Raw genomic sequence first — 23,487 nt, forward strand, 5'->3', positions numbered from 1 at the left:
GAACAGGATTGTACTATGACTCTAGGTAGGCATTCAAATCTGACTGTATGATAATGCCACTGAAGGCAACTGAATCTCATTGAAAGTGAGGGCATTGCTTCCTGAAGCAGTCACTTACATAATTCCAGCCAACTGCAGTTGTACGTCAATTTAAAAGCATATCTCATTCACAAAAATGCTCAAAGATGTTACATTTTAAAAAGTTAAAGAATACATGTGAAATGGACTGATGAAGAAACAAAGTTAGGTATTCCAGGCAGAGTATCGTAACTCATTTGAAGTTTTAATATAAAGTTTATATGTAGCTAGTTCTGTACCCTATAAGATAGGGATGAGGAATGTGTGGTGCTGCGGATGTTGTTCACTACAACTCCTGTCATTTTCTTTGCCATGCTGATTGGGGCTGATGGGACTTGGCACCCAACAACTTCTGGGGGACCTCAGGTTCTCCACTGCTGTTATGAATAGAGTCTTGAAATCTGACTAGTGGCATTGCAATGTGGTTGAAGACCCATGAAGCGCCGTCTGCTGATGGCCAAGGAGAAGCACAAAATCCCTGCACCCTCTCTTCACCTCCCCTCTTTTGGCAAAAGGGTAGCACTAGAATGAGAAGTTGTGGGTCAGCAGTAGGAATAACGTTTAGGAAATCAGGCATAGGCAACCTTGGCTCTCCAGATGTTTTGGAACTACAACTCCCATGATCCCAAGCTAACAGGGCCAGTGGTCAGGGATCATGGGAGTTGTAGTTCCAAAACATCTGGAGAACCAAGGTTGCCTATGCCTGACCTGAATGCTGTTCTCAGAATTCCCCCCCCCCCGATTTCCCCTGCCCCCCCCCACCTTCAGCAATGAACCTAAACAGTGAACTTTGAATCAAAGAATTTTATTCCTATGGCTGGAATTCAACCCGATGGGAAACTTGTCCATTCTTGGTGAACAATTTTTTCAGATCTTCCATTGTATCACAGCTTGAAGGCAGTGTCAAGAAAGGGATAGCATTTCATTTTTCTCCGATTAGCTATTTCCCCTTTGAATCTAGTGGTCCAGCACTGAGACACAATGCATTAAATATAGCCTTTGTAAAAATCAAAGCTGCTTTTGTTTTCAAAGCGCAATAGATCTTGGTTTAACTTTCTTCAAGGGATTTCTCTAGTTCAAGAAATTTGAAGGCAAACGCTCTGTCTCCCAATTTGTGCCACAGATAGACGAGTGTTTTAAGGTTAGTCCTGAACTCTGCATCAATTATAGTTAAATGGCTGAAGGAGACACTGTAGCAGGAAGAATTCCCTTCCTTCTCTGCTCCTACAGTTCTGTGTACTAATTAAACATTCTTTTCATAAAAATCCATTGGGCAAATGTCAAAGCTGACATTTGGTATGTTGTTTAAAAATGAAGGCCAGACCATGAATATCAGCACAGCTTCTTGTCCATGGCTGAGGATGGAACGGCACCTTACATGCAACATGGAAGTATTGCCAAAAATGCCCCCCTCCTGTTTGAGTTCTCCCCCTCTGCTCCATAACATTTAGGATCACTTAACCCAGCAGGTGCCTCCCACATTTTTTTTAACTAAAACTCCCCTCCGCCTTGGCTATTGACCATGTTGTCTGGGACTGATGGGAGTTCTAGTCTAAAATATCGGGGGGAGGGCACCAAACTGGGGAAGGCTGATTCAGTCTATATCATGATATCACCAAGTTGTGAGTTTCCCTGCCTTTAGCAATGGGAGCCAATAATGTGGAGACATGAAGCCTCATACCTTGATAAAAACACAACATAGGGCATGTTCCTTATTTTCTTATTTCCTTTCTTCCTTCATTATTTCCTCTTTCTCTTCTCCTCTCTCCTAATTTAGCCCTTCTCTATCTCCTTTTCTCTTTCTAATTTCTTTTTCTTTTTGGTTTTAGGTTTTATTTAGATTAAGATTTTAATTTTGATTAAAAAAAGATAATGAATAATATTTGTGTTTCTTTTTCCAAACTCTAATAAAATTTATTTTTTTTAAATGCCATTTTGAAGCATCTCCATGTGACACATAATATGTAATTCCAGCCTATATGTCTGTGCTGAATTAGTCCAAGAAGTTAGCTGCATGACCTTGCAGGCAAGAGAAAAGGCAGGGACGATTCCAATTAAACACATGTTCAGTATGCATAGCCAAAACCCTTAGCCAGTGGTCTACTTGTAGACTACTAATGGAAATAAATCCTTATTTTGAGCCAAAATGACTGCAGAGGTAAAGCCCTAATTATGTGTTGTTTTGCTTTCTCACAGGTTTTGAGCCTGGCTCCTAATGATGGCTTTGCTAAAGTGCATTATGGCTTCATCCTGAAGGCAGAGAACAAGATTGCAGAAAGCATTCCCTATTTAAAAGTAATACTGTATTTACATTAGGATCTCCTCCTTTTGGAAAGCACAATAAATGGAGGAAATTATATGTAAAGGGGCAAAATTGTACTATTTAATACGAGAGGGCCGTGAAAACTCCTTTCCCCATATGAACTGACCCAGATCCTGTGATCACCATCTGAAGACCTTTTTCATGTGCCTCCTCCACGAGAGGTTCAGAAGGTGGCAACACGAGAATGGGCCTTTTCTGCAGTGACTCCCCACTTGCAGAATGCTTTCCCCAGCGTACCAGGTGCCTTCGCTACGTATCTTTAGGCACAAGGCCAAAACATACCTTGGGCTGATTAAATGATCAATGGACTTTTTAACTGCGGGAGTCTTGGGGGTTTTTGTTACAAAAATATATACATTTTTGTGTTTTTATATTGTAAACTGCCCTGTGATCCTTGGATGAATGGTGGTATAGGATGATGATGCTTATTGTTATTACTACTACTGCTGCTACCACTACTACGTTGATCCATCCCCTGGATGTGAGATCTCTTTTCCAGCATGGGGGCTTCAGGTCCGTTATTTATGACTGCAACTTACTCCCTGCCCTCCAAGAGCCAGTTCACACAACCATGTTTGAGATGGTTCTTCTGAAGCAAGTTCCCATGCAGAGACATTTTCACAAGTCCATATGATCATGTGAACATTTGATGGGGGAAGCACACCGTGGCCACTCTCCACCACCATTAGAAATAGTAGAGTTGGCACACAATAGCAGAGAAGACATGGGGAAAGGAGGGTGATAGATAATTGATTATGCATCCTTTGAAGGAATATAAAGTGTATATACTTTAAAACATTATAGAAATTTTAAGATAATATATCTTTGAAAAAGAATTATATAAATACAAGTATTCTATATACCGGTAGTAGTAATTGACTTACTATCTGCATGTGGGTCTTTAGGCAGCCCAAATGACAGTACAATTTAATGTATAAGCAGCCTTGGGGGATCCTTAAAGTTTTCAGAAGTAAAATAAATCTTTATGGTGGGGGAGACCCAAAACAGCTTGATGCACATGGAATGATGGAAAAATTGAAAGTTGGGGGGATGGAATGGAGTTTCCTAGTAAAGGGCACAGCTGGCTCAAATCCTGAATAGCAGCCATCCACGCTGCTACATTTTGTTAGCTGTGGAATTGAAAAGTTTTTTTAAAAAAAAACACAAAAATGAATAACTATCATTCTTTTCTGATCCCTCTAGGAAGGTCTAGAATCAGGAGACCCAGGCACTGACGATGGGCGCTTTTATTTCCATTTGGGTGATGCCATGCAGAGAGTTGGAAACAAAGAGGTAGAGTTTACTGGAGGTTCAATGAATTTCATCTGAAAAGGCAAATAACATCTGAGTCGGCTTTGGCCCTAATGTGTCCAGAGTGTGAGATTGGTCAGGAACCTGAAGCAGGAATATCAGGGCCGTCTCAAGCAGGTCGGGCACCCTGGCGCTGAGGCGCGGAGATCACTCCGGCGCCCTTGCAGCGCACAGCACGGCTTTCGCACGGCTTTGCCACGCAGCGCCCTCCCTCCCGGCCCAGCGCCCTGGCGCCCTGCGCCACTGGGACTATACCTAGAGCCGGGCCTGAGGAATATGTAGAGCACAGCAAAGAGCCAAACTCCAAATATCATCAGAGGCTATGATGAAATTGCAGTTTGTTAAGCAGACCGAAGGGTTCAAGGGAAGATTTGGAAATTAGAAGAAGACTGACTCTACCTAGGGAACAAGAGTTGGGTATAAACCCAATTCAGTTTTTGCATTAATTCACACAGCCAAAATTCCTAAAGCTTTTTACATGGACCATAAGAAAAGGCTGAATGGTCGGAGGCGCCATGCATAGAGAAGGAAATTCCCTGTGCAGTGATGTCTTTGAGATCGCATTGCACTGGGTGAAATCCAATATAAGCTACATTTATTTATGAATACATTTAGCTGGATCACACCAAACTGCTTCCTAGTTACTGATGTTTAAGTAGGATTCCCCCACCCCATTCCTTCTGTAAGGAAGTGCATAGAAATGGCTACAGAGAAGAAGCTTAGTTGATTGCCTTTTAAAAAAAACCTCTAGCAGCATTGCTGCAAAGTCAACTTAAATCCTATTTCTCTGTACCTCCGTGTTGAGTTCCTTTCTTTGTGATGTAGTTGAGCAGCTTACTGGTTATAGGATTGTGACATTAGGGACAAAATTGTAAATAAAACTTTCAGCATTTTGATTAATTTCTGCACTTCTGGTTATTTACTGAAATAAGGATGAGGAATCAGATTCAGCTGCAAGGCCAGACCCTGGCATCCCACAACTCTCGTGGGCCACTGTGGGTGTGGTCTTGCAAAATGGCCTCACCACTTAACTGCCAATACTGGTAGCTTCCCTGCAGACATTATCCACGGAAGGCAGATAGATTTATTTTTTATTTTTTACAGGAGGTGACAAGAGAACACTGTATGCTGGTAGAGAAGATGTCTTTGTTTTTTGTGTTTTATTGCAAGATGGGCAGACCTGCAGCAACAGCTTAGTAGGAATAGCTACACCCATATTTCACGTGGATCTCAAATCACTGCATCTCAGCTGGTTATTTGTGATGATGCTATAGGGGAACAAGCAGGCAGATAGCATCACTAAGCAGGCAGATAGCATCATTAGCATGCACAGAGGAATTTGCTAGCATATGATATTTGTTATTGATTTATCCTTTTCTGCTGAAGTGTAACTAATGTGAATGAGCTGTTAACAAATTAAAATCTTCTAGGCGTACAAGTGGTATGAACTTGGGCACCAGCGGGGTCACTTTGCATCTGTCTGGCAGCGCTCTCTCTACAATGTCAAGGATTTAAAGGCTCAGCCATGGTGGACAGCAAAGGAAACAGGTTATACAGACCTGGTCAAGGTGAGCAGTATGTCTTCTTTTACTATATAGATTGTTATCAGCTGAAATTTCTGCATATTGCATGATGCCAAAGAGAAAACCGAAATTGTTTGCAAGCATAATGCATACATAGAAAAATGCAAGAGGGGGAAAAAAGGAGATAAAAATACAAATAAATAATAATCAGGATAAAAATCTACATTTCATTAATTCTCCTATATAGATTTTTGTCTGAAGTAGATTCTACAGTTGCAGTTCTCTGAATACTTACCTGGAATTAAATCTCATCGCAGTGGAGTCTACTTCTCAGTAAGCATGCATAAGATCAGACTTCAGCAAATAGAACAATATGCTGCTTTGCTCCTTGTGACTGACACCTAAGCTTGGTTCCAGAACTTAGTTACATAGCTGCCAAGTTTTCCCTTTTCTCGCGAGGAAGCCTATTCAGCATAATGGAAAATCCCTTTAAAAAAGGGATAACTTGGCAGCTATGCTTAGTTATGCTCAGAGTAGACCAACTGAAATCATGTTAGTCATGTGACTAACTTGATTTCAGTGGGAGTCATAGTCCATTATGTGGCATTCCTTCTTCTGCTAAGGGAATGAGTTGTGGAAGTGAACGAACACAAAAAAAATGTACAAGTGCTGGACCACTTGAGTTTTTATGGCCATAGTAAGTCTGTAATTCACACTAATTACTGGGAGGCAAGCCTTAAATTGCTGAATGTTGTAATTAGTGGATAACATGCTGGTTTGTTTTCCCTTGTGCTCTCATAACTCTTAGAGGCTTCACTGGGACGTTTAATTGCAGAAGGTAGACAACACCAGGCCAACTGAACAAATACAAAACTCAGACAACAGAGAAGAAACTCATCACTGTTTGTAGCCCTTGAGATAGACAGCTAAATTATTTATAATCACTACTCTCTGCTATTGTTAAAATACAATTTAGACTCTGTTATTAAATCATCAATTATTGTTCTTTTTTCAAAATGTCAGTGAGATTTCTATTTCTAGAACAGATTATAGAGGAACTTTAGAGGCTGCCATCTATTTTACTTGTTTGCTTTTTTTCTGAATGTTCCATGTTAATAAGAAGAAGACTTATACTCCTCCCCATTTTAACAGGATCACACACATTATTTAATTTTGTTGTAGCTGTAAAGGCTACATATGGTTTTTCTGAACATGCTTTAAGGTTAGCATGGATAACGTTCCCTAACAAGAAAGGTTCTCTAGCATGAATATCCTCATTCATTTTGACCCTCAGCACACTTTCTTGTAGGAAAGCCCTGTTGAAATCAATGGTCCGTAGGGTGAGTTTGCACACTCAAAGCTCAGATGGGCTTCTTAAATCTGCATCCCATGTGGGGTTTTGATTGCTTTTAAATAAAGTCCACATAGGAGAGAATTCTTGCTGATGCCTTTTAGACAGAACTCTCATAGGCTGTTTGGTTGCACCTGTTCATTCTCCCAACTAACTGAGATAATTTGTCCACCTTATTTTAAATCAGCTTTCCCCAGCCTTCAGTCCTCAGATCCTGGTAATATTGGACTACAGACCCCATAATGCCTGATCTCTAGGCTGGTTGGGGATGATAGAAGTTCTAGTCCAATGTCTGGGAGCCCAAGAGTGGCAGGGGGGGCTGCCTTAAATTATCATAATGGAATAGTCTGGCTGTTTGGGAGACTAAATGGAACCTTGGTTTATTTATTTTTGTTCCCCCGTGTTTGGCTTGTGTTTGGTCACACTAGGTGCAACTGCTACATATACCGTAGTTGCACCTAGTGGCACAATATAATCATGACTAGTTATGGGAAGCCAGTCAGAAAAGGGTAAAGACACCCACATGTTCTCGTTCAGACACAGATCATGAAACAGAACCCATGGGTGCCTGCTTCCAAGCTGTAGGCTCATAAGCATGCATATTCCAAGATGCTCATTATCAACCTATTCTTTCCCAAGAAATATTTATAAGACTAAGGCACCTGCCTTATTGAAGAAGTAGCACACAGGCCTGAAAATAACTGTGTTTCAGAGCAGCAGACATAATGATATTTCTTTTGGAAGTGATCCAATTTTGTTCACTTGTACCCACATATATTTATAGGTACACACAGAGAGAATGGAATTCTTGCGCTGTCTGGAAAAGCTTTGAGCTACCTTAAAATACTTGATGCTTTGAATCTTCACAGGTTTTTTTTATTTGCTGACAAATATATTCACAAAAGCCCCAAACTTCTAGAAGCAGAAATCCCCACAGAGGTAAAGAAAACCTTGTCTTGGATCAAGGAAACTTTAAAGAGCCATTTACCTGCTCTCCTTTCCTCCCATTGTGCATATGTTAACTTTTTGTAGGCATACTTTTGAACACTTGGGTCCATTACATACAAAACCTGCATAGACAAAGACGCAAAGCATTGCAGTACTTGGAAGATTTTTTTAAAAAACAAACAAACATCTGTATATAATTTTCACAAAGACAGACCAACTGTATGTGGGGGCACTTTCTTCTTTTGTTGCTGATTTTGGTAATTTAGTTTGAGCCTCATTGTCCAAATTCAGTCTCCCCAAGTCTTCATGCTTGTAATTTTCTATTAATTTGTATGTTGTTGTTGTTTAGTCATTTAGTCATGTCCGACTCTTCGTGACCCCATGGACCAGATCACACCAGGCACTCCTGTCTTCCACTGCCTCCCACAGCTTGGTTAGACTCATGTTCGTAGCTTCGAGAACACTGTCCAACCATCTCGTCCTCTGTCGTCCCCTTCTCCTTGTGCCCTAATCTTTCCCAACATCAGGGTCTTTTCCAGGGAGTCTTCTCATCTTATGAGGTGGCCAAAGTATTGGAGCCTCAGCTTCAGGATCTGTCCTTCCAGTGAGCACTCAGGGCTGATTTCCTTCAGAATGGATAGGTTTGATCTTCTTGCAGTCCATGGGACTCTCAAGAGTCTCCTCCAGCACCATAATTCAAAAGCCTCAATTCTTCGGCGATCAGCCTTCTTTATGGTCCAGCTCTCACTTCCATACATTTCCATACTGGGAAAACCATAGCTTTAACTATATGGACCTTTGTCGGCAAGGTGATGTCTCTGCTTTTTACGATGCTGTCTAGGTTTTTTGTTTATGCACCCCCCAAAAAAACCTTCTGAAGAAAGTACCAAATAATGCCTTACATCTTCCACCTCAGATTTAATTTTAAATAAGGGGATTGGACATTATCTGGTATTCCTTCCAATGTCGTATCTTTCATGTTGTTCTATTTTTAGTAAGAAGAGCAAAAAGCTATTCTCCATGTGAAATCACAGCCTTGTAATCAGTCTAGCTAATATTTGCTAACTATAAAAAAGAGAAACCTGAATGAGATGCATGGAGCATCATGATGAAGCAGTGCAGCGATATAGTACTAGAGGGGCTGTTCCTTGGGTAATACTATCAACTGATGTTTATCAGTGCTGTTTTGTATGCATAACAGCCTATGCTTCTGCTGATGCACATATATATTTTGCTCTAATTGGTGTTATGTTTTAGATGCCTGAAGTAGCTTGCACAGTTGGAAGTTTGCCTAAGGAATTAGAAATATAAGTTGTGAAGACATATGAGAAGGACATTTGTAGTCCTCATGCTTCCATGTTAATACTGCATAAAATTATTTCAATATTTGAAAAAAGGTAATTCTAGTAATGAGCTGTGTTTTTGCTGCAAGCGAATAGTGCCATAACGTTCTCAGGAGGGTAGTAACAAGCTTAATAAAGACAGCTGTTTCAGTCATTTGTGCTTCTATTCCTTCTTACTTATTAAAACCGAGAAATCCAGACAAGTATTCTCTCTGCAGCCCATGCAATCCAAATTTGTGAACTTGCTTGCAGAAAAGGCACTCAAACCAAAACAACTTGGCAGCATTCGAGCTTATGTACTGTGCAAAGTACTCATCTTACTCATATTCAATCTATTCAGTGTTGAGCCCGGTTTATAGACTAATGTTAAAACTGTATTTAAATGTGTGTCTGCCCTATTTGTATGTACGTAAATCTGGCTATGGAGTGTAAGATGCAAAGCGTTGAAGAGGCATAGCAGTGCTGACCCTTCCTTGAAGCTCCCACACTCACTTCCAATTGCTTTCTTCCCAGCTGGCCCTACTTCCAGTATCAAAGCCCACTTTGGAGCAAAGTGACTCGAAGGATGGACTTCGAGAGTAGCAGTGGTGGCTTCATCACTGAATGATCATGTGCCCGTTTGGTCTTCTGAATCACACTCTCCATGCTAGCTTTCCGTCTAAATAGGGTGGGTCTGTGTTTGGAAACACAGTTTTGCTCACATAACATGCTTTTTGTGCCTCCATTTAACATCATGGAAGTTAAGATTGCTTAATTGGGGATTAGGCACAGACTAGATGCCATGGTTTGCACATGATTGGCCCTTATGTGCTTGATTTCTGTTCATTAAATAGTAGTTGCAGAGGGACCAGGATTATTCCTTTCATGGTCCTAAGCCAGATCACTTCTCCCAAGCTATTTAGTAAAACAAAAACAAAAAACCCCAAAAAGCAAGGGAGAAGCATGGGCATACCATGCTAACTAGTTTGGCTTTTGGCTATGGTTACTGTTGAGCCAAGACTAAACCATTTCACCTGTTCAGTTCAGGTGTATCCGACAGTACTGGGGAGTGTGTTCAACTTGAACCCACTTTGCCCCACATTCAGCCCTTCAAGGGATACATGTCCCAGCCCCAGTGTTCTGTGCATGCCTGCTCCACTCCTGACCAAGCCCCACTGATGTGAAGAGAAATGCTGCCTTTTATTTTGCCCAAAATGATATGTAAAAAGCAAAGTTTTCAGCCACCCCTCACGGCAACACTGGAGTGGGGAGAGCTGGAAATGCTGGTTGTGTGTGTGTGTGTGTGTGTGTGTGTGTGTGTGTGCTTGTAATAAATTTGTATACACACATACCTTGGCCACACGCACCGCTATCATGCAGCTGTCAGAAAGGTAGCTGACCATCAGTGAGGCTATCAGGCTGAAGAAGTTCAGCCACCCTTTGTCTGCACAGACTGGCAGCAGCTCCCCAAATTTCTCTGCCAGTGCTGCCTGGAGATGGTTCCTGGGAGCTTTTGCAAGGGAAGTATGTACATTTTGTTTTCATGTGTTCAGGCTAAATGCTTGAAGACGGCTAGCTATTTCATTTATTTCACTTTGAAAACTTAAATTCCTTAGAAGTTTGAAGTGCCAGCGATTCAAAAAACAGTAATATAAAACAATCGCAACTAATAATGAAATATTAGCATCAGAAACGAGGACCACAATAACGATTACAAGGCAGCCATCAGAATTAAAACATCAGCATACCAAACATACCCCAAAGGAGGAAGTGTTCAGCCAAAGGCCACCCAAAACAGTTACACCCAAGGGAACCTGGCACAACTCTCTTGGCAAGGCAGTCCTGGATTCATTCTTATTGAATCGCAGCACTGCACAGGTCATAAGAAAATCACAGTTCCTATCTGTGTTTCAGATAAGAAAAGCTTTCATTTAACTTGAGTAAAGCTGTTCTCTTTGTTGGTGAATTGATATTCCCTTACCTGATCCTTTCAACTTCTGTCCTGACATCCTATAGTACATTATTATTGATTCAAGCAAATCAAGTGGTACCTTTGTCAGTCCTCAGTATATTGTTTAGATTACATACAGGTCATTAAAAGTACCATCAGTTTATTCTACTGTAGTGTCATCAGAAATATTGTTGGCAGCAAAAAGAAAGAAATAAGGCAGGTAACTTTGTATGTTTTCCTAATAATGCTGCTTTGACATTTAGGAAGGATCACAGCAGTGCCATTCTTAGATAATAACCAAGTAACTGGAAATGATTGATTAAACAATGTCCTGTGTTGTCAGTTTGCAAAGCAATCTGGAATGTATTTGACCTGTGTGATTGAGTTAGTTATGTACCATGCAGATTTCTTTCTACACTTGGGGAAGGTTCAATCATGGTGCACATATTTCACATAAATGAGGATACCTGAGCTTTTCAGGGAAAGAATCTCAAGTGACTGAGGAACTAGTATCCATGGAGAACTGAAATTCATATCTGTTGACCACCAGAGTTGACCATTCAGCATAAAAGAGACCATGATTCAGTTCCCTTTTCTCCGACACCTTGTTACATTGGGCATTGCCAGGCGCTGGTATCAGTCCTTAACCATGATATATTTGCATTGCTCTTTGGAAATGAAAGCAGTGCCCAATTAATTGCATGGCACATAATCTGGATTTGCAAGTGCCTCTGTGATGTTAAGTAGAAAAAGAATTGCCTGGCAGACTGATGCACAAATTAAATCATTTAGGCAACAGAAGATAAAGATTCTGTTTTGCTGATGAAATTAAGTTGTAAATTAAGAGGATTAACTCTGCTTAACATCAATAAGTACATAGAGAATATGTGGAAAGCTTTGTCTAGGAAAACGTGATGATGGCAAGTGCTTTTGGTTGCTTGAGTTAAGTTTGTGGGCTAAAAACAATGCCATTATCCTTCCTTTAGGGAATTCCTGTAATGCCATTAAACAGTATGTGGGCAAGATAGATGTGGGAAGGCCTTGGGATCTCAACATTTGTTGAAGTCACATTGCTGTAGGAGTTACTCCTGCTTTATGCTTTAGCAGCAAATCAGAAATTTGAGGGAAGTGCCTTAGAAAAGAGGTGCTCCTCTAACTTTGTACGTTGGGCTATGGGAATGTTCTGCTCTCTCAACTTGTCTGGGGCCAACACTTGCAACATAGTGGAGTGGGGGGGGGAGCACTGAGGATTTCACATGTCATTACAGACTTAAAAGACATGTGTACTGTACATTGTGCTGCATTTATTTCTGGAATTCAAAGTATTGTTCTCAATGCTCTGTTAGCTCTCTTGGTATTGAAAACTCTGGTGTGCTATGACTGTGAAGATCAATACTCTTGTTAACGCATAGTATAAAATGATCTGCTGAACACCCCCCTTGGCTAATCAAAAGCAAATTAAAGTGGAGGCCACTCTGGTAGGTGGCTGGGGATTATTGAAATTTTTATGATGCGAAGGTAATTGAAACTAAGAAACTACATGGATCGTTTTGTTTTAAACCCTTAACGGAATGGAAAATGGAAACAGGAAAGCTTGTTAACGATGCTAAATGCTGCTGTGTATTTTTAAGGTAAAAATAAATAAATCAGAATGCTTTTTAAATACTAAGTTAATTAATGTATTATTTGGTATTTTTTGCCTTTTCAGTCCTTAGAGAGAAACTGGAAGGTGATTCGAGATGAAGGACTTGCTGTGATGGATAGAGGAAAAGGCCTCTTTCTGCCTGAAGATGAGAACTTGCGGGAGAAAGGTGACTGGAGCCAGTTTACTCTCTGGCAGCAAGGTATGTAAGCGCTAATTTTCCCCTCTCTCCGGTCACTCAGTTTCTGTGTTGCAATTTTATTAAAAGCTGGCATTTTAATGGAAATGGGTTTGTTCCTGTGAAGTCAGACTGCAATAAAATGAAAATGCATGGCTGTTCTACAGCAAGTGCTGAATTAAATCTATTTGGGCAAGGTGGCCTCAGTGGGCCCACATCCTCCTCGGCACTATCACCACTTTTTTTTTGCTTGTCCTTTCTCTCTGTGACCAATACATTCAGCCTCACAAAGGGAGCGGATGAGGGAAGTGGAAGATTCTTAAACTTCTCATTCCTGCCATTGCCAACTTTTGTGCGAGGACTGGGAGAAAGGGACTGACAGCAAAAAAGAGGAACAACATTTTTATAGAGACATAAGAAACTGTCTTCTTTTTCCCTTGATCACTTCCTTTCTAGTAGAGTGATGTACTGTCAGGCTCGAGGGATTCTCTCCTCCCCCCGGTAGCATCAAGAATCAAAGAAGAAACAAGAAAGCTCATATTTGTGGTTTTATTCAGTAATTGTGGAGCAAGGCAAACAATCCAGTCCTTAACTCCATGGTGACGTTGCTCACTCTGATCCCCTCCCCTTCTTTTTCCAGCAACAGCCCATGGCTCTATGGGAGGCTTCAGGAGTCAAATGTCGTTGAGCCCTTTGCTCTTGAATTCTAAGTGAGGGACGAGTACATGGTGATGGTGGAGCTTCTATGCTCTCCAAGGAAGTTTCCACTGGTGTTTCTCCAACTCCCCCTCCTTCTCCTAAGAACTCATAACTTGGCAGCACTGCGTTCTGCTGTAGTACAATCCGGTCTCCCTCTTCTCTCGAAACTACTGGAGAAAGAGGGGCGATCCCAACTCTCCCTCCTGCTCTGAGGGAAGCAGAGGAGAAGGAGGAGGCGATTCCCAAACCTCTTCTTCAGTCCAGTCCCTGACATGTACATAAGAACATTAGAAGATCGGGTCCAAGGCCCATCTAGTCCAACAACCTGCTGATTTCACAGTGGCCAACCAGCCACCTATGGGATGCCTGCAAGCAAGACATGAGTGCAACAGAACTCTGCCCACCAGTCTTCCTGGTTGTTGTTGACACACACACTCATGTAACTGAATCAGTTGCAACCTTTGTATACCAAGCTTTATAAGAAACTTGTACAGAATTTACAGAGATACTATGTTGTCCTAATCTTGTTCAAATTATTAACAATGAAAAATATACTGTGGGTGGGCTTTCTCATAATTTGGAAGGCTTTTTTCCATCCATCCCTCTTTGTGTGGAATCAATATTTGTTTTTTGGAATTAAAAGGTCTGTGGACTTGTAATAGACTTAAATAAACTGATGAATCTTACAGGGAGAGAATTTTCAAGTGTTTGAATAACTTGGAAGGTTAAAGAAGGAGAACTTGAAGGTTGATTAATCTTTTGTTTTAAGAATTCAAATTACTGGTGCTTAAGTTATGATTTCCCCCCTCCTTCTAGGAAGAAAAAATGAAAATGCATGCAAGAGTGTTCCCAAAACATGTGCCTTATTGGAACGATTTCCAGAGGCCACTGGATGCAGAAGAGGACAGGTACTAACTGATATTGGGGTGGGGGTGGGGGTGGAGGGAGAGATGTTATAGGGAATGTTGAGTGTTTAATATGCATAACAGGCCATTGTGCATATTCCCCAGGCCTCATTGAGAATGTGCACATTATATTTCAATGAAGAGGGGATTGTGCACATTTCCTGGTAATTATTCATATTCTTGGGAAATGTGCATATTGTGGCTTACTTTTTTACATTCTCTTGCTGTTATGCATAATCCCCAACAGGTCTTGGGGAATGTACATATATTGACTGCATTTTGTATGTTCCCAGGACAATATGCACATTATCTGATCTGTATTCATAGTCTCCAAGAAACCTGCCTTTTTTTCTATTTCTGGTTCAGAAGTGTGCAATCTACACTCCCCAGGTTGCATCTAGCCCACTGCTTGGCATCTACCTGGGTCACAACATATTCTCCTACTGATCACCTAAGTCCCCACCCCACCCCCACTATAGTTCTCCTTTCCACCACTCTCAGCTGTTTCCCAGTCAGCTGAGCAGCACAAGGGGGGGGGTGTCACATAGAGATCCAAGTTTTAAACTTTCCTTCACACTCCTACAACTCTGATAGAAATACAATCCCCACCCCCACCCCTTATTAAGTGTGCTCTTGCACACTGCAACAAACCATTTTTTTGTGTGACCTGAGGGTGGGATGGTATTGGAGCTCTAAAGTAACTCCAGGAGATTCAGCTCTAATTAAAGCTCCTATCATGTGCTTTGGAAAAGTTAAAGAACCTTTATATCAAGGTTCCTGGACATAGTCATGAACAGGCTTGCTAACACAAGATGACATAGCAGTGCTGGCTTGTCAGCCTGAATTGCTTTGAACACAGTCCTATACTCTCTGCAAGTTAGAGTAACTGAACTGATTTAAAAACAACAACACACCAACTATGCCTCTCTCTGCAGATCAAATATTCTGTCATGCACCCAGGGACTCATGTCTGGCCTCACACAGGGCCTACGAACTGTAGGCTGAGGATGCATCTAGGCTTGGTGATTCCAAAAGAAGGATGCCAGATTCGGTGTGCTGAAGAAACAAGGTACCGTATCTCCCTCCTCCCCTATCCTCTGGGGTTTATGGTGGGCAAGTCCATGTACTATAAGAGTGGGGACACGAGCCAAGAGGAAGAGCTCCCCAGAAAACAGAGTCAGTAGAGAACCTGGTGAGTCAGGGCAGAACCAGGGTTTGGGGGGGGGGGGCTGGATTAAATCTGGAAGATCCTGGGCAAAGTTGTCAGCACTTGGCTATCAGACAGAACACACACAAGTTAAAAGCACTGGCTGGTTGACATGTCCTATCAGTAATTCTCTTCTTTATTCTATCATCTATCTATCTATCTATCTATCTATCTATCTATCTATCTATCTATCTATCTATCTATCTATCTATCATCTCTTTATTGCAATCAATGGCCCCTTTCTTCTATTTTCTCTCCCTCCCTGCTTTCCAAAAACCAGCACATGTATAATTATCATTCATTTATAAATATCAGTCAACAAATAAACCTTTCGAAGCCTCTCATTCCAGAGACATTTCTAAACAATGCCACAGTTATGTCTCTAGGCATTGAAGGAGTCCTGAGAGGTGGCAAATATAATGCTAGCTCATATGAGACAAAGAAGTTATAAAAGCAGACAGGTGAGGGAACCAAGAGAAACTGGACCTTTCTTTTGAGGTTTTTCCAGCTGCACCTCCAATTCCCCCAAAAGGTAATCAAGTGGTCATTAAACCTCATAGCTGTCAAGTTCTCCCTTTTTTTAAGGGAAATTCCCTTATGCTGAATAGGCTTCCTCGTGAGAAAAGGGAAAACTTGACAGCTATGTTAAACCTTAAAAATGGCTTCCCTCCTCAGCTCTTGGAAATGCTGATCCAGTTGTGTGTATGGTTCTGAACTGCTGACCTGGTGTGTGGCAATTGTGAAAAAGGCAAATTCCATCCTAGGGATTATTAGAAGAGGACTTGAAAACAAAGCTGCCAACATCATAATGCCATCACACAAATCTATGGTGCAACCACTTTTGGAATACCATGTACAGTTCTGATCACCTCACCTCAAAAATTATATGCTAGAGCTAGAAAAGGTTCAAAAAGGGCAACCAAAGTGATCAATAGGAAGGAGAAGGACCTCAGTGGGATTTGTTCCCAGGAATGTGAGCCTAAGATTGCAATTTAAGGCAGTATACAGCAAAAATTCTGAAAAAGCAAGTGTTGTATTCCAGTCTGCCAATCATGCCAAAGCTGTTTTGGAACTGTTACTATTGTAGAAGCCCAGTTAGTGGTTTTTGTGGGGAGGAGAGGGGAATCACATGTGCCAATCATCTTCCTAACATGTCAAAAAACATTTTCTGGGGAATAGGCTTTACTATTTTGAAGGCAGGATTTTTTTCAGCAATTAATAATGGGATTGCAGCTACTTCCACCAGAAATTTTTGCCACTTGCTAGCATATACCTGATTTAAATACTGCACCACACATGTCAGTTTGTGGCAGCCGTTAGCTCCTCTTGACTAGTCATTGACAAGAATATTTGTTTCCAGGAGTTTGAGCTGAGTTAGGTGCAAGGGGATGTTGCTCAGAAATTTGATAATGAGAAATTTAATGAATCATAGAATCATAGAGTTGGAAGAGACCACAAGGGCCATCCAGTCCAACCCCCTGCCAAGCAGGAAACAACATCAAAGCATTCTTGACATATGCCTGTCAAGCCTCTGCTTAAATACCTCCAAAGAAGGAGACTCCACCACAATCCTTGGTAGCAAATTCCACTGTCGAACAGCTCTTACTGTCAGGAGGTTCTTCCTAATGTTTAGGTGGAAGCTTCTTTCTTGTAGTTTGAATCCATTGCTCCGTGTCTGCTTCTCTGGAGGAGCAGAAAACAACCTTTCACCTTGTTTAGCTTCTCCCAGTCATTGTTTGTCATTTCCACTCCAAGTTTTTACGTATTACAAAAGAGAAAGCCATTACACAATCATAATATATTACTGCAGGAAAGCCCCCAAAAGCATTACCCACCCCTTTTACAGGGATAAACATGAGCTAGATCAGATGCTGCAATTAAAAATGCAATATGAAATATGACAATACAAATAATTTAAACTTAATAAACTGTCAAAGGAAAGTTCCGTATAATACAGGAGTGTCTAGTGGTAAGAGATTGGCATTAATTTATGCAACCAACATAGCCCAGTGTTGACATAATCCTAATACTGGCACTGTACGATATCATATTGTGATTATCACATTGTGGTACTTTTCATTCACAATATAGTGTGGCGCACACACAAAAACCCACATTTATTTGCATTTCAGTGGTAGGTTGAGCAATTGATCCCAGAAACCAATTAACGGCCCTGGCAATTCTGTAGCTGTTTTGTTTTGTTTTGTTTTGTGTGTAACAATCTCTTTCAAGACTATGTAAATGACAGAATCCTCTTCAAATTTTCAACAGCAACACTTCCCTTGAAGCAGTGTTTTTCTCAAGAATCAGAACTTTTGGTGGATAATTAATGCAATTTTTAAATAAAAACAAACAAACCTTCCCCCCTTTAAATAGAGTCACTTTCTTACACAAGTTTGTCTCCTGCTTTCCACCATGGTTAGACAGAAGCTAAATTTTCATTCAAATTTAAGAACTGGCATGGCGCTGCCTATAATCCTGCATGCCAGTTTACAGGAGTGACTATTTTAATCCTTGGGATTCGTATATCTGGATTAAAATTAACATTTCTTCCCACTTTTCTATTAAAACAACACTTGAAGCAGCTATCCAAAGTTCTGGTGCGTAAATTTAGGATCGAGGTTCCTCATAGCCATCACTTTTTAAAATCAGTTTAAATAAATGAGTTTTTTTCTTTCTGTATTATGACACTTCCACTGTATTGTATTTTCCATTAGCCAAAGTATCAGCCAAATTGTTCAAGCGCTATGAATTTAGTTGAAACAAGGTCCCTTTTAAGTAGGGTGAACAAAACACTTCTGAACATCTTTCTTTCCAATTGTGAAGCTTAAATCCTTTCCTCTAATTGCTTCCTCTGTTTATTGCTCTCTCTTGAATTTTCTTCTCTCTAAATCTTTATGGTAATGTGATGTCCAGGGTTGTTTCCAGCATTTAAAGCTCAGTCTTGTTCTCGTCAGAGATTAATTATGAGAAGACGGTTGCCTGCTCTCATTGTAGAACTAGGCAATGTTGGAGTGAGGTGAGCGATGGATATTCTTGCTTACTGCTCTCTGCTTCTGTAGGATAATCCCTGAGTTGAGAGCTGGGGTACAAGCTCTACTTTCAGAGTACTAATCAGAGACTTTGCCAGTTGCAGACTTTGGAGGAATTAAGAGATCGTCAGGATGCTCCTAAGGTTTCCTGTTCACAGGATCATGAAAAAATGGTGGTTAGAAATATAACGTGTTCTGTGTAAACTTGAACCTCATGGGGGAAGCCTTGCAGTGTCCCATCAAGAGGCCAAATTAATGGTGTGAATCAGGCATCAAAGAGAAAACTCATCTGACCCAAAGAGGTCTGTCATACTTGTGTATGGTAGAACCAGTGGGTCATGCAAAGTCAATGAGGCAAGACAGCATATCTTTCCAAGAAGGTTGCTATCACTGGAGAATTATTATTTCAAAGGGGTCCAAGGTTGTCACATCCTGCAAACTGAAATTGGGGGACGGATGAAAGGAAAAGTGGGCCTCAGAGGCAGCTAGATTAGACAACACTGGGCCAAGCTCAGGAAATATGCTATGAACTGATATAATGCAACTCTGCAAAGGGCAGAGCCGGCCATATTTGCACTGATCTTCACCATTGTGTAGGAAACTGTTTTCAGAAATAGTACTTCTTGAATAACTCTATCAACATACATCTCACAGACTGAACACATGTCATAAGCCAAGTTTCTAGGTTTCTAGTTGATTTTAAAAAATAGGTACATGATGATGACCATATTTTTGTCACATAGAGGTGATGGACTCTTCTTGGAAGTTTTTAAGTAGAAGTTGGATATGATTTAGTTGAGATTCCTGTGTAGCAGAGGGTTGGACTAGATGACCCTTGGGATACCTTCCAACTCTACAGTTCGATGATTCTATGAAATACTAGCTTCATTGCTCCATTATAGGCCCCATCCACATTAGATAAGTACCTCTTGATATTTCCATGAGCCAACTGGGAACAGAGTTAGGATAGCAGCCGTATTCCCAATTGAACACTTTTCACTCTAGCTCTGCCTATCATTGGCTCTGGCTCCTGTGACATCTGGCATGCAGCCTATGACAGATTACCTTTGAGGGCATGTGACCCTCATCATAGAAAAGGAAGAGTATTCGTTGATGGATTATAAATTTATTAACTTCTGATTCAGGTTTTTGCTAGTAAGATGGTTTCATAAAAGTGAGTCAAAGTGAGTCTTGTGTGTTCATTGGCTCTTCTAAGAATTAATTTGTAAGTATTGTTTTATTAGACTAGATTTGCTTTGGAAAAATTACCATACTTGTTTTCTTTTTCCTTGATATTGATCTTTCCTTTCAATGTTTTTCATTATGATGCTTAAACAGATGAACAGTTCTTCAGACTTACCAAACGTGGTTGCTGAATATATTACATTTGCATCCTACCTTTTCTCAGCATATATGACACTATCTCCATTTCATCCTACCCAAACCCCTGTGTAGTAGTCGAAACAAAAAATTAAAAAAAATCCTTCCAGTAGCACCTTAGAGACCAACTAAGTTTGTCATAGGTATGAGCTTTCGTGTGCATGCACACTTCTTCAGATACATTTCGTGCATGCACACCAAAGCTCATACCTATGACAAACTTAGTTGGTCTCTAAGGTGCTACTGGAAGGAATTTTTTTATTTTTTGTTTCGACTAGTCAGACCAACACGGCTACCTACCTGTAACTAACCCTGTGTAGTAGGTTAGCTTGAGAGACAGGGGCAGATTTGTGAGGGGCACAGCAGAAGAAAGGGGAGATTGTGTGAAGAGCTTTAAGTTAGAATCTAACCCAATCAAACAATAAGTAAACACAATGTAGAGAATCTGTTACAGATTCTGGATCAATGTGGATGTGCATTCTATCACAGATCAGACATCTGTCTTTATGGAGTAGTGCAATTCTCCATTTTGTATGGAAGAGCTAATATCCAGCTATTCCAGAGTAAATCTACTAGCTCCAGGGTAGTTTGGTCATCTTCGTGCAAGGTTTTCATCTAGAATGGAGGTGTGCTTCTTGAGGCAGCAAATAAAGGATGGCTTCTCTGTCTTTCAGGTTCTGGGAAGAAGGGAAAATCCTTATCTTTGATGACTCTTTTGAACATGAAGTGTGGCAGGATGCTGATGCTTATCGCCTGATATTCATTGTGGATGTTTGGCATCCAGAGTTAACATCGCAACAGCGGCGCTCCCTTCCAGCCATTTGAAGGATGCTTGAGGCTTTCCCTGTTGAGGTCTACATTTTATGTTTGGAAGTGCTGGTCTCCTTAAAAACAGAAAGAAACCTGAATTGTATGTATGAAGTAATCTGGGCATGGACTTTAAAGCATCCTATTCTGTGCTTCATGAGGCACTGATCTGATAGCTCTCTATTCATGCTGCAAGTACAGATTCCTATTCTTTTGTCAGCCAAAGAATATCCTGTGCCATATATCAAAATAAGACTTATGCCAATATTTGTTATGCCAGCATTATGCTTACCACTGCTAAGCATACACTTGGTGTACTAGTCACGTAACTACTAATGCTTGTGTGTAAACATAAAGGACACAGATTTTCAGACACTGTGAGTATGCAATTTCTGTTCACATGAAGGAAAGTTGTGCAGCTACAGTACTAGGTGAATTGCATCTCACATCAGTGCTTCTATATCCTTCTAAGGACACTCATGACCAGTAACTCACAAGCATCTTGGAAATTTGTCATACTAGAATGTGTAGAAATGCATTTAGATTTAAGTGAATGAACTGATAGTGTGAGCTGTAGATAATGTGAGTGGATAATTTGGTATTGTATTTTTAAAAAGATCATAGTATTTTTGTATCGTAGATGGATACCATTTTCCTGCTTTTTATGAACCACTTTGCTCTTGTAATTTTCTTTTGGAATAATGAGAATCCATGTTAATTTTGCAGAGATGACATCTTATGGAGCTGCTCTTCATTTTATTGAGTTTGGCCTTCGCCTTTCAAGTGAGAAGGCACAATATGCATTTGCCTTGTTCAGTTCCTGGTGAGCACTACTTATAACCCAGCTCCGATATGTCTGTGTCTTTCTCATAAAAAAAGGTCTTGTGGCCCTTTCCAATACAGCAAAAAGAATTTGTCTTAAATGGGGAGCACGTTTTCTTATTAAGGGACCATACAGGTTGCGAGGAGGATGGCATTTGGAACCAATTTGCTTCCAGTCCATTGTTATGGCATTTGTTTTCTCGAGCATAGCTGCCAAGTTTTCCCTTTTCTCGCGAGGAAGCCTATTCAGCATAAGGGAAAATCCCTTAAAAAAAGGGATAACTTGGCAGCTATGTTCTCGAGTGTGGCCAGTTTCTTATTGTACAGTGACGTATGTGGTAGAGGAAGCAATCAGTTTGGATACAGGTATCGTCACATGAAGTGACACCCACAAGGTTGTTTCGATCCACCAGAGGGGGGGGAGGGGGGCTGACCTCCCTTTCACATTCGCTTCTCAGTTTTGCCTTTGAATTAGTGAAGTGTGGTGAACAGGATCAGCACCAAAGCAGCTTTGGTTAGACTTTTTACAATTATGACCAACAACAAGATAGTTCACACCCTCTGACCAAAATATACATTGCAATTTTAATTTCATGAGCAGAAACGTGCCAATGTATACACGTGCTGGGTTTTGTAGTGCTACACTTTTGAAATCATAGAAGCTGAAGTTCTGAGGTGTTACCTAAACTGATGGCATGAAAATAAATATTTGCTACGGCCTTGACGGAGTAATATTTTCAAATAGAATGGTCAGTATTTTGTACAGATTGAAACCAGGGCCCTGCTGTTGTCATTTGTTTCATTGAATGGAAAGATTCCTATGTATAATGTTTATAAATAGCTGCCTTTTTGTTTCCTAAGTGCAGATGGAAGACCTTAAATGAAAGTGTGAACAAGTATGTGTTGTTCCATCTGGGAAATCACAGGCTACGTTTTTCTGTAGCCCTCATTAGCTGAGCATTGTTCAGTGTTACCTTATCTCAGTTTTGCCTGAAAACAATTACTGCATGTGGAAGGCAAATGGAATATAGCAATCTACTCTAAATGTGCACCTACAAGCTAATGGTTGCCCATTATGTGCTGTGGTATATTGTGCATTAAACAAGTGCCTTCTTTGTGGCAGTGTGGATTTTTTTATATACGAATGTTAGTAGCTTCAGCACTGAAATAGTTTCTAATTTTTGCACTGATAGCAAAAATGGCTGTTGCGACTGGAATAAATGAAACTTACATAAAAACAAATGTTGTGTTGGCCTTCTTCCCTGTTTCCACCCCCCCCCCCACCCACTCTTCACCATTGAGAAAAGGAACTGCATTAAAGAATTATCAAAGGGGAGAGGAAATTTTGTTGAAATTTTCATGGGTAGAGTCGGTGGGGGGTGTTCTCACACTTATTTACTTTTGAAGTAGCAGGAGGTTTTCTGAGTCATTTGTTTCATTCTACATGTCATCTTTCTACTGGTCTGCACTGTACAGACTTGCAAGGGACCCACACTTCCTGAAAACCTCATGATGAGTTGTTGCTTTTAAAAATTATTTTTGCTTTGAAAGAAATCAGTGTGCTATGTTTTTGCTTAATAATAATATAGCAAAAACTAGAATTTACTTAAAAACAAAGCCAGCAAGTACTCCCATTTCAGGTGCTTGGCAACCACCCTCTCAAGCTTCCTCTACTTCATTTAAACTTATGGGGAAGGTGCAATGAAGTAACTCCTCCCATGGACCTTTTTTTTCAAATCAGGAAACACTGGCAGCCGGGGAGGCTGAGGAACACAGGTGAAATGTTTTAATGGAGGGGGGAGGACCTCCCCCACTGCCATCTGCCATTCAGCGGTGTGCAGTCAGTGGACTAAGGGATTAGGCTAGTCCCCTAAATGTTCCTGGTAGATTAGAGCAGTGGTCCTCAACCTTGGGCCTCCAGATGTTTTTGGCCTACAACTCCCATGATCCCTAGCTAGCAGGACCAGTGGTCAGGGATGATGGGAATTGTAGTCTCAAAACATCTGGA

General features: G+C 40.8%; 1 protein-coding gene across 5 annotated transcripts in view; it reads left to right on the forward strand.

Annotated features, from left to right (window-relative positions):
- Positions 1 to 21,421, forward strand: part of ASPH (aspartate beta-hydroxylase) — a 91,335-nt gene extending 69,914 nt beyond the window's left edge. For 3 of the 5 annotated variants that reach the window (XM_060277784.1, XM_060277786.1, XM_060277785.1), the window contains 7 exons: positions 2,275 to 2,373; positions 3,605 to 3,694; positions 5,143 to 5,280; positions 12,516 to 12,651; positions 14,143 to 14,234; positions 15,167 to 15,300; positions 20,525 to 21,421. In XM_060277784.1, coding sequence (XP_060133767.1) covers positions 2,275 to 2,373; positions 3,605 to 3,694; positions 5,143 to 5,280; positions 12,516 to 12,651; positions 14,143 to 14,234; positions 15,167 to 15,300; positions 20,525 to 20,675 — 840 coding nt within the window. In that variant the 3' untranslated portion in view covers positions 20,676 to 21,421. The remainder of the gene's footprint in view (positions 1 to 2,274; positions 2,374 to 3,604; positions 3,695 to 5,142; positions 5,281 to 12,515; positions 12,652 to 14,142; positions 14,235 to 15,166; positions 15,301 to 20,524) is intronic. The other 2 variants (XM_060277782.1, XM_060277783.1) reach the window with 1 other exon arrangement.
- Positions 21,422 to 23,487: the final 2,066 nt, after the last annotated feature.

Source organism: Zootoca vivipara, chromosome 8 (genome assembly GCF_963506605.1).
Source record: "Zootoca vivipara chromosome 8, rZooViv1.1, whole genome shotgun sequence".
Taxonomy (NCBI): domain Eukaryota; kingdom Metazoa; phylum Chordata; class Lepidosauria; order Squamata; family Lacertidae; genus Zootoca; species Zootoca vivipara.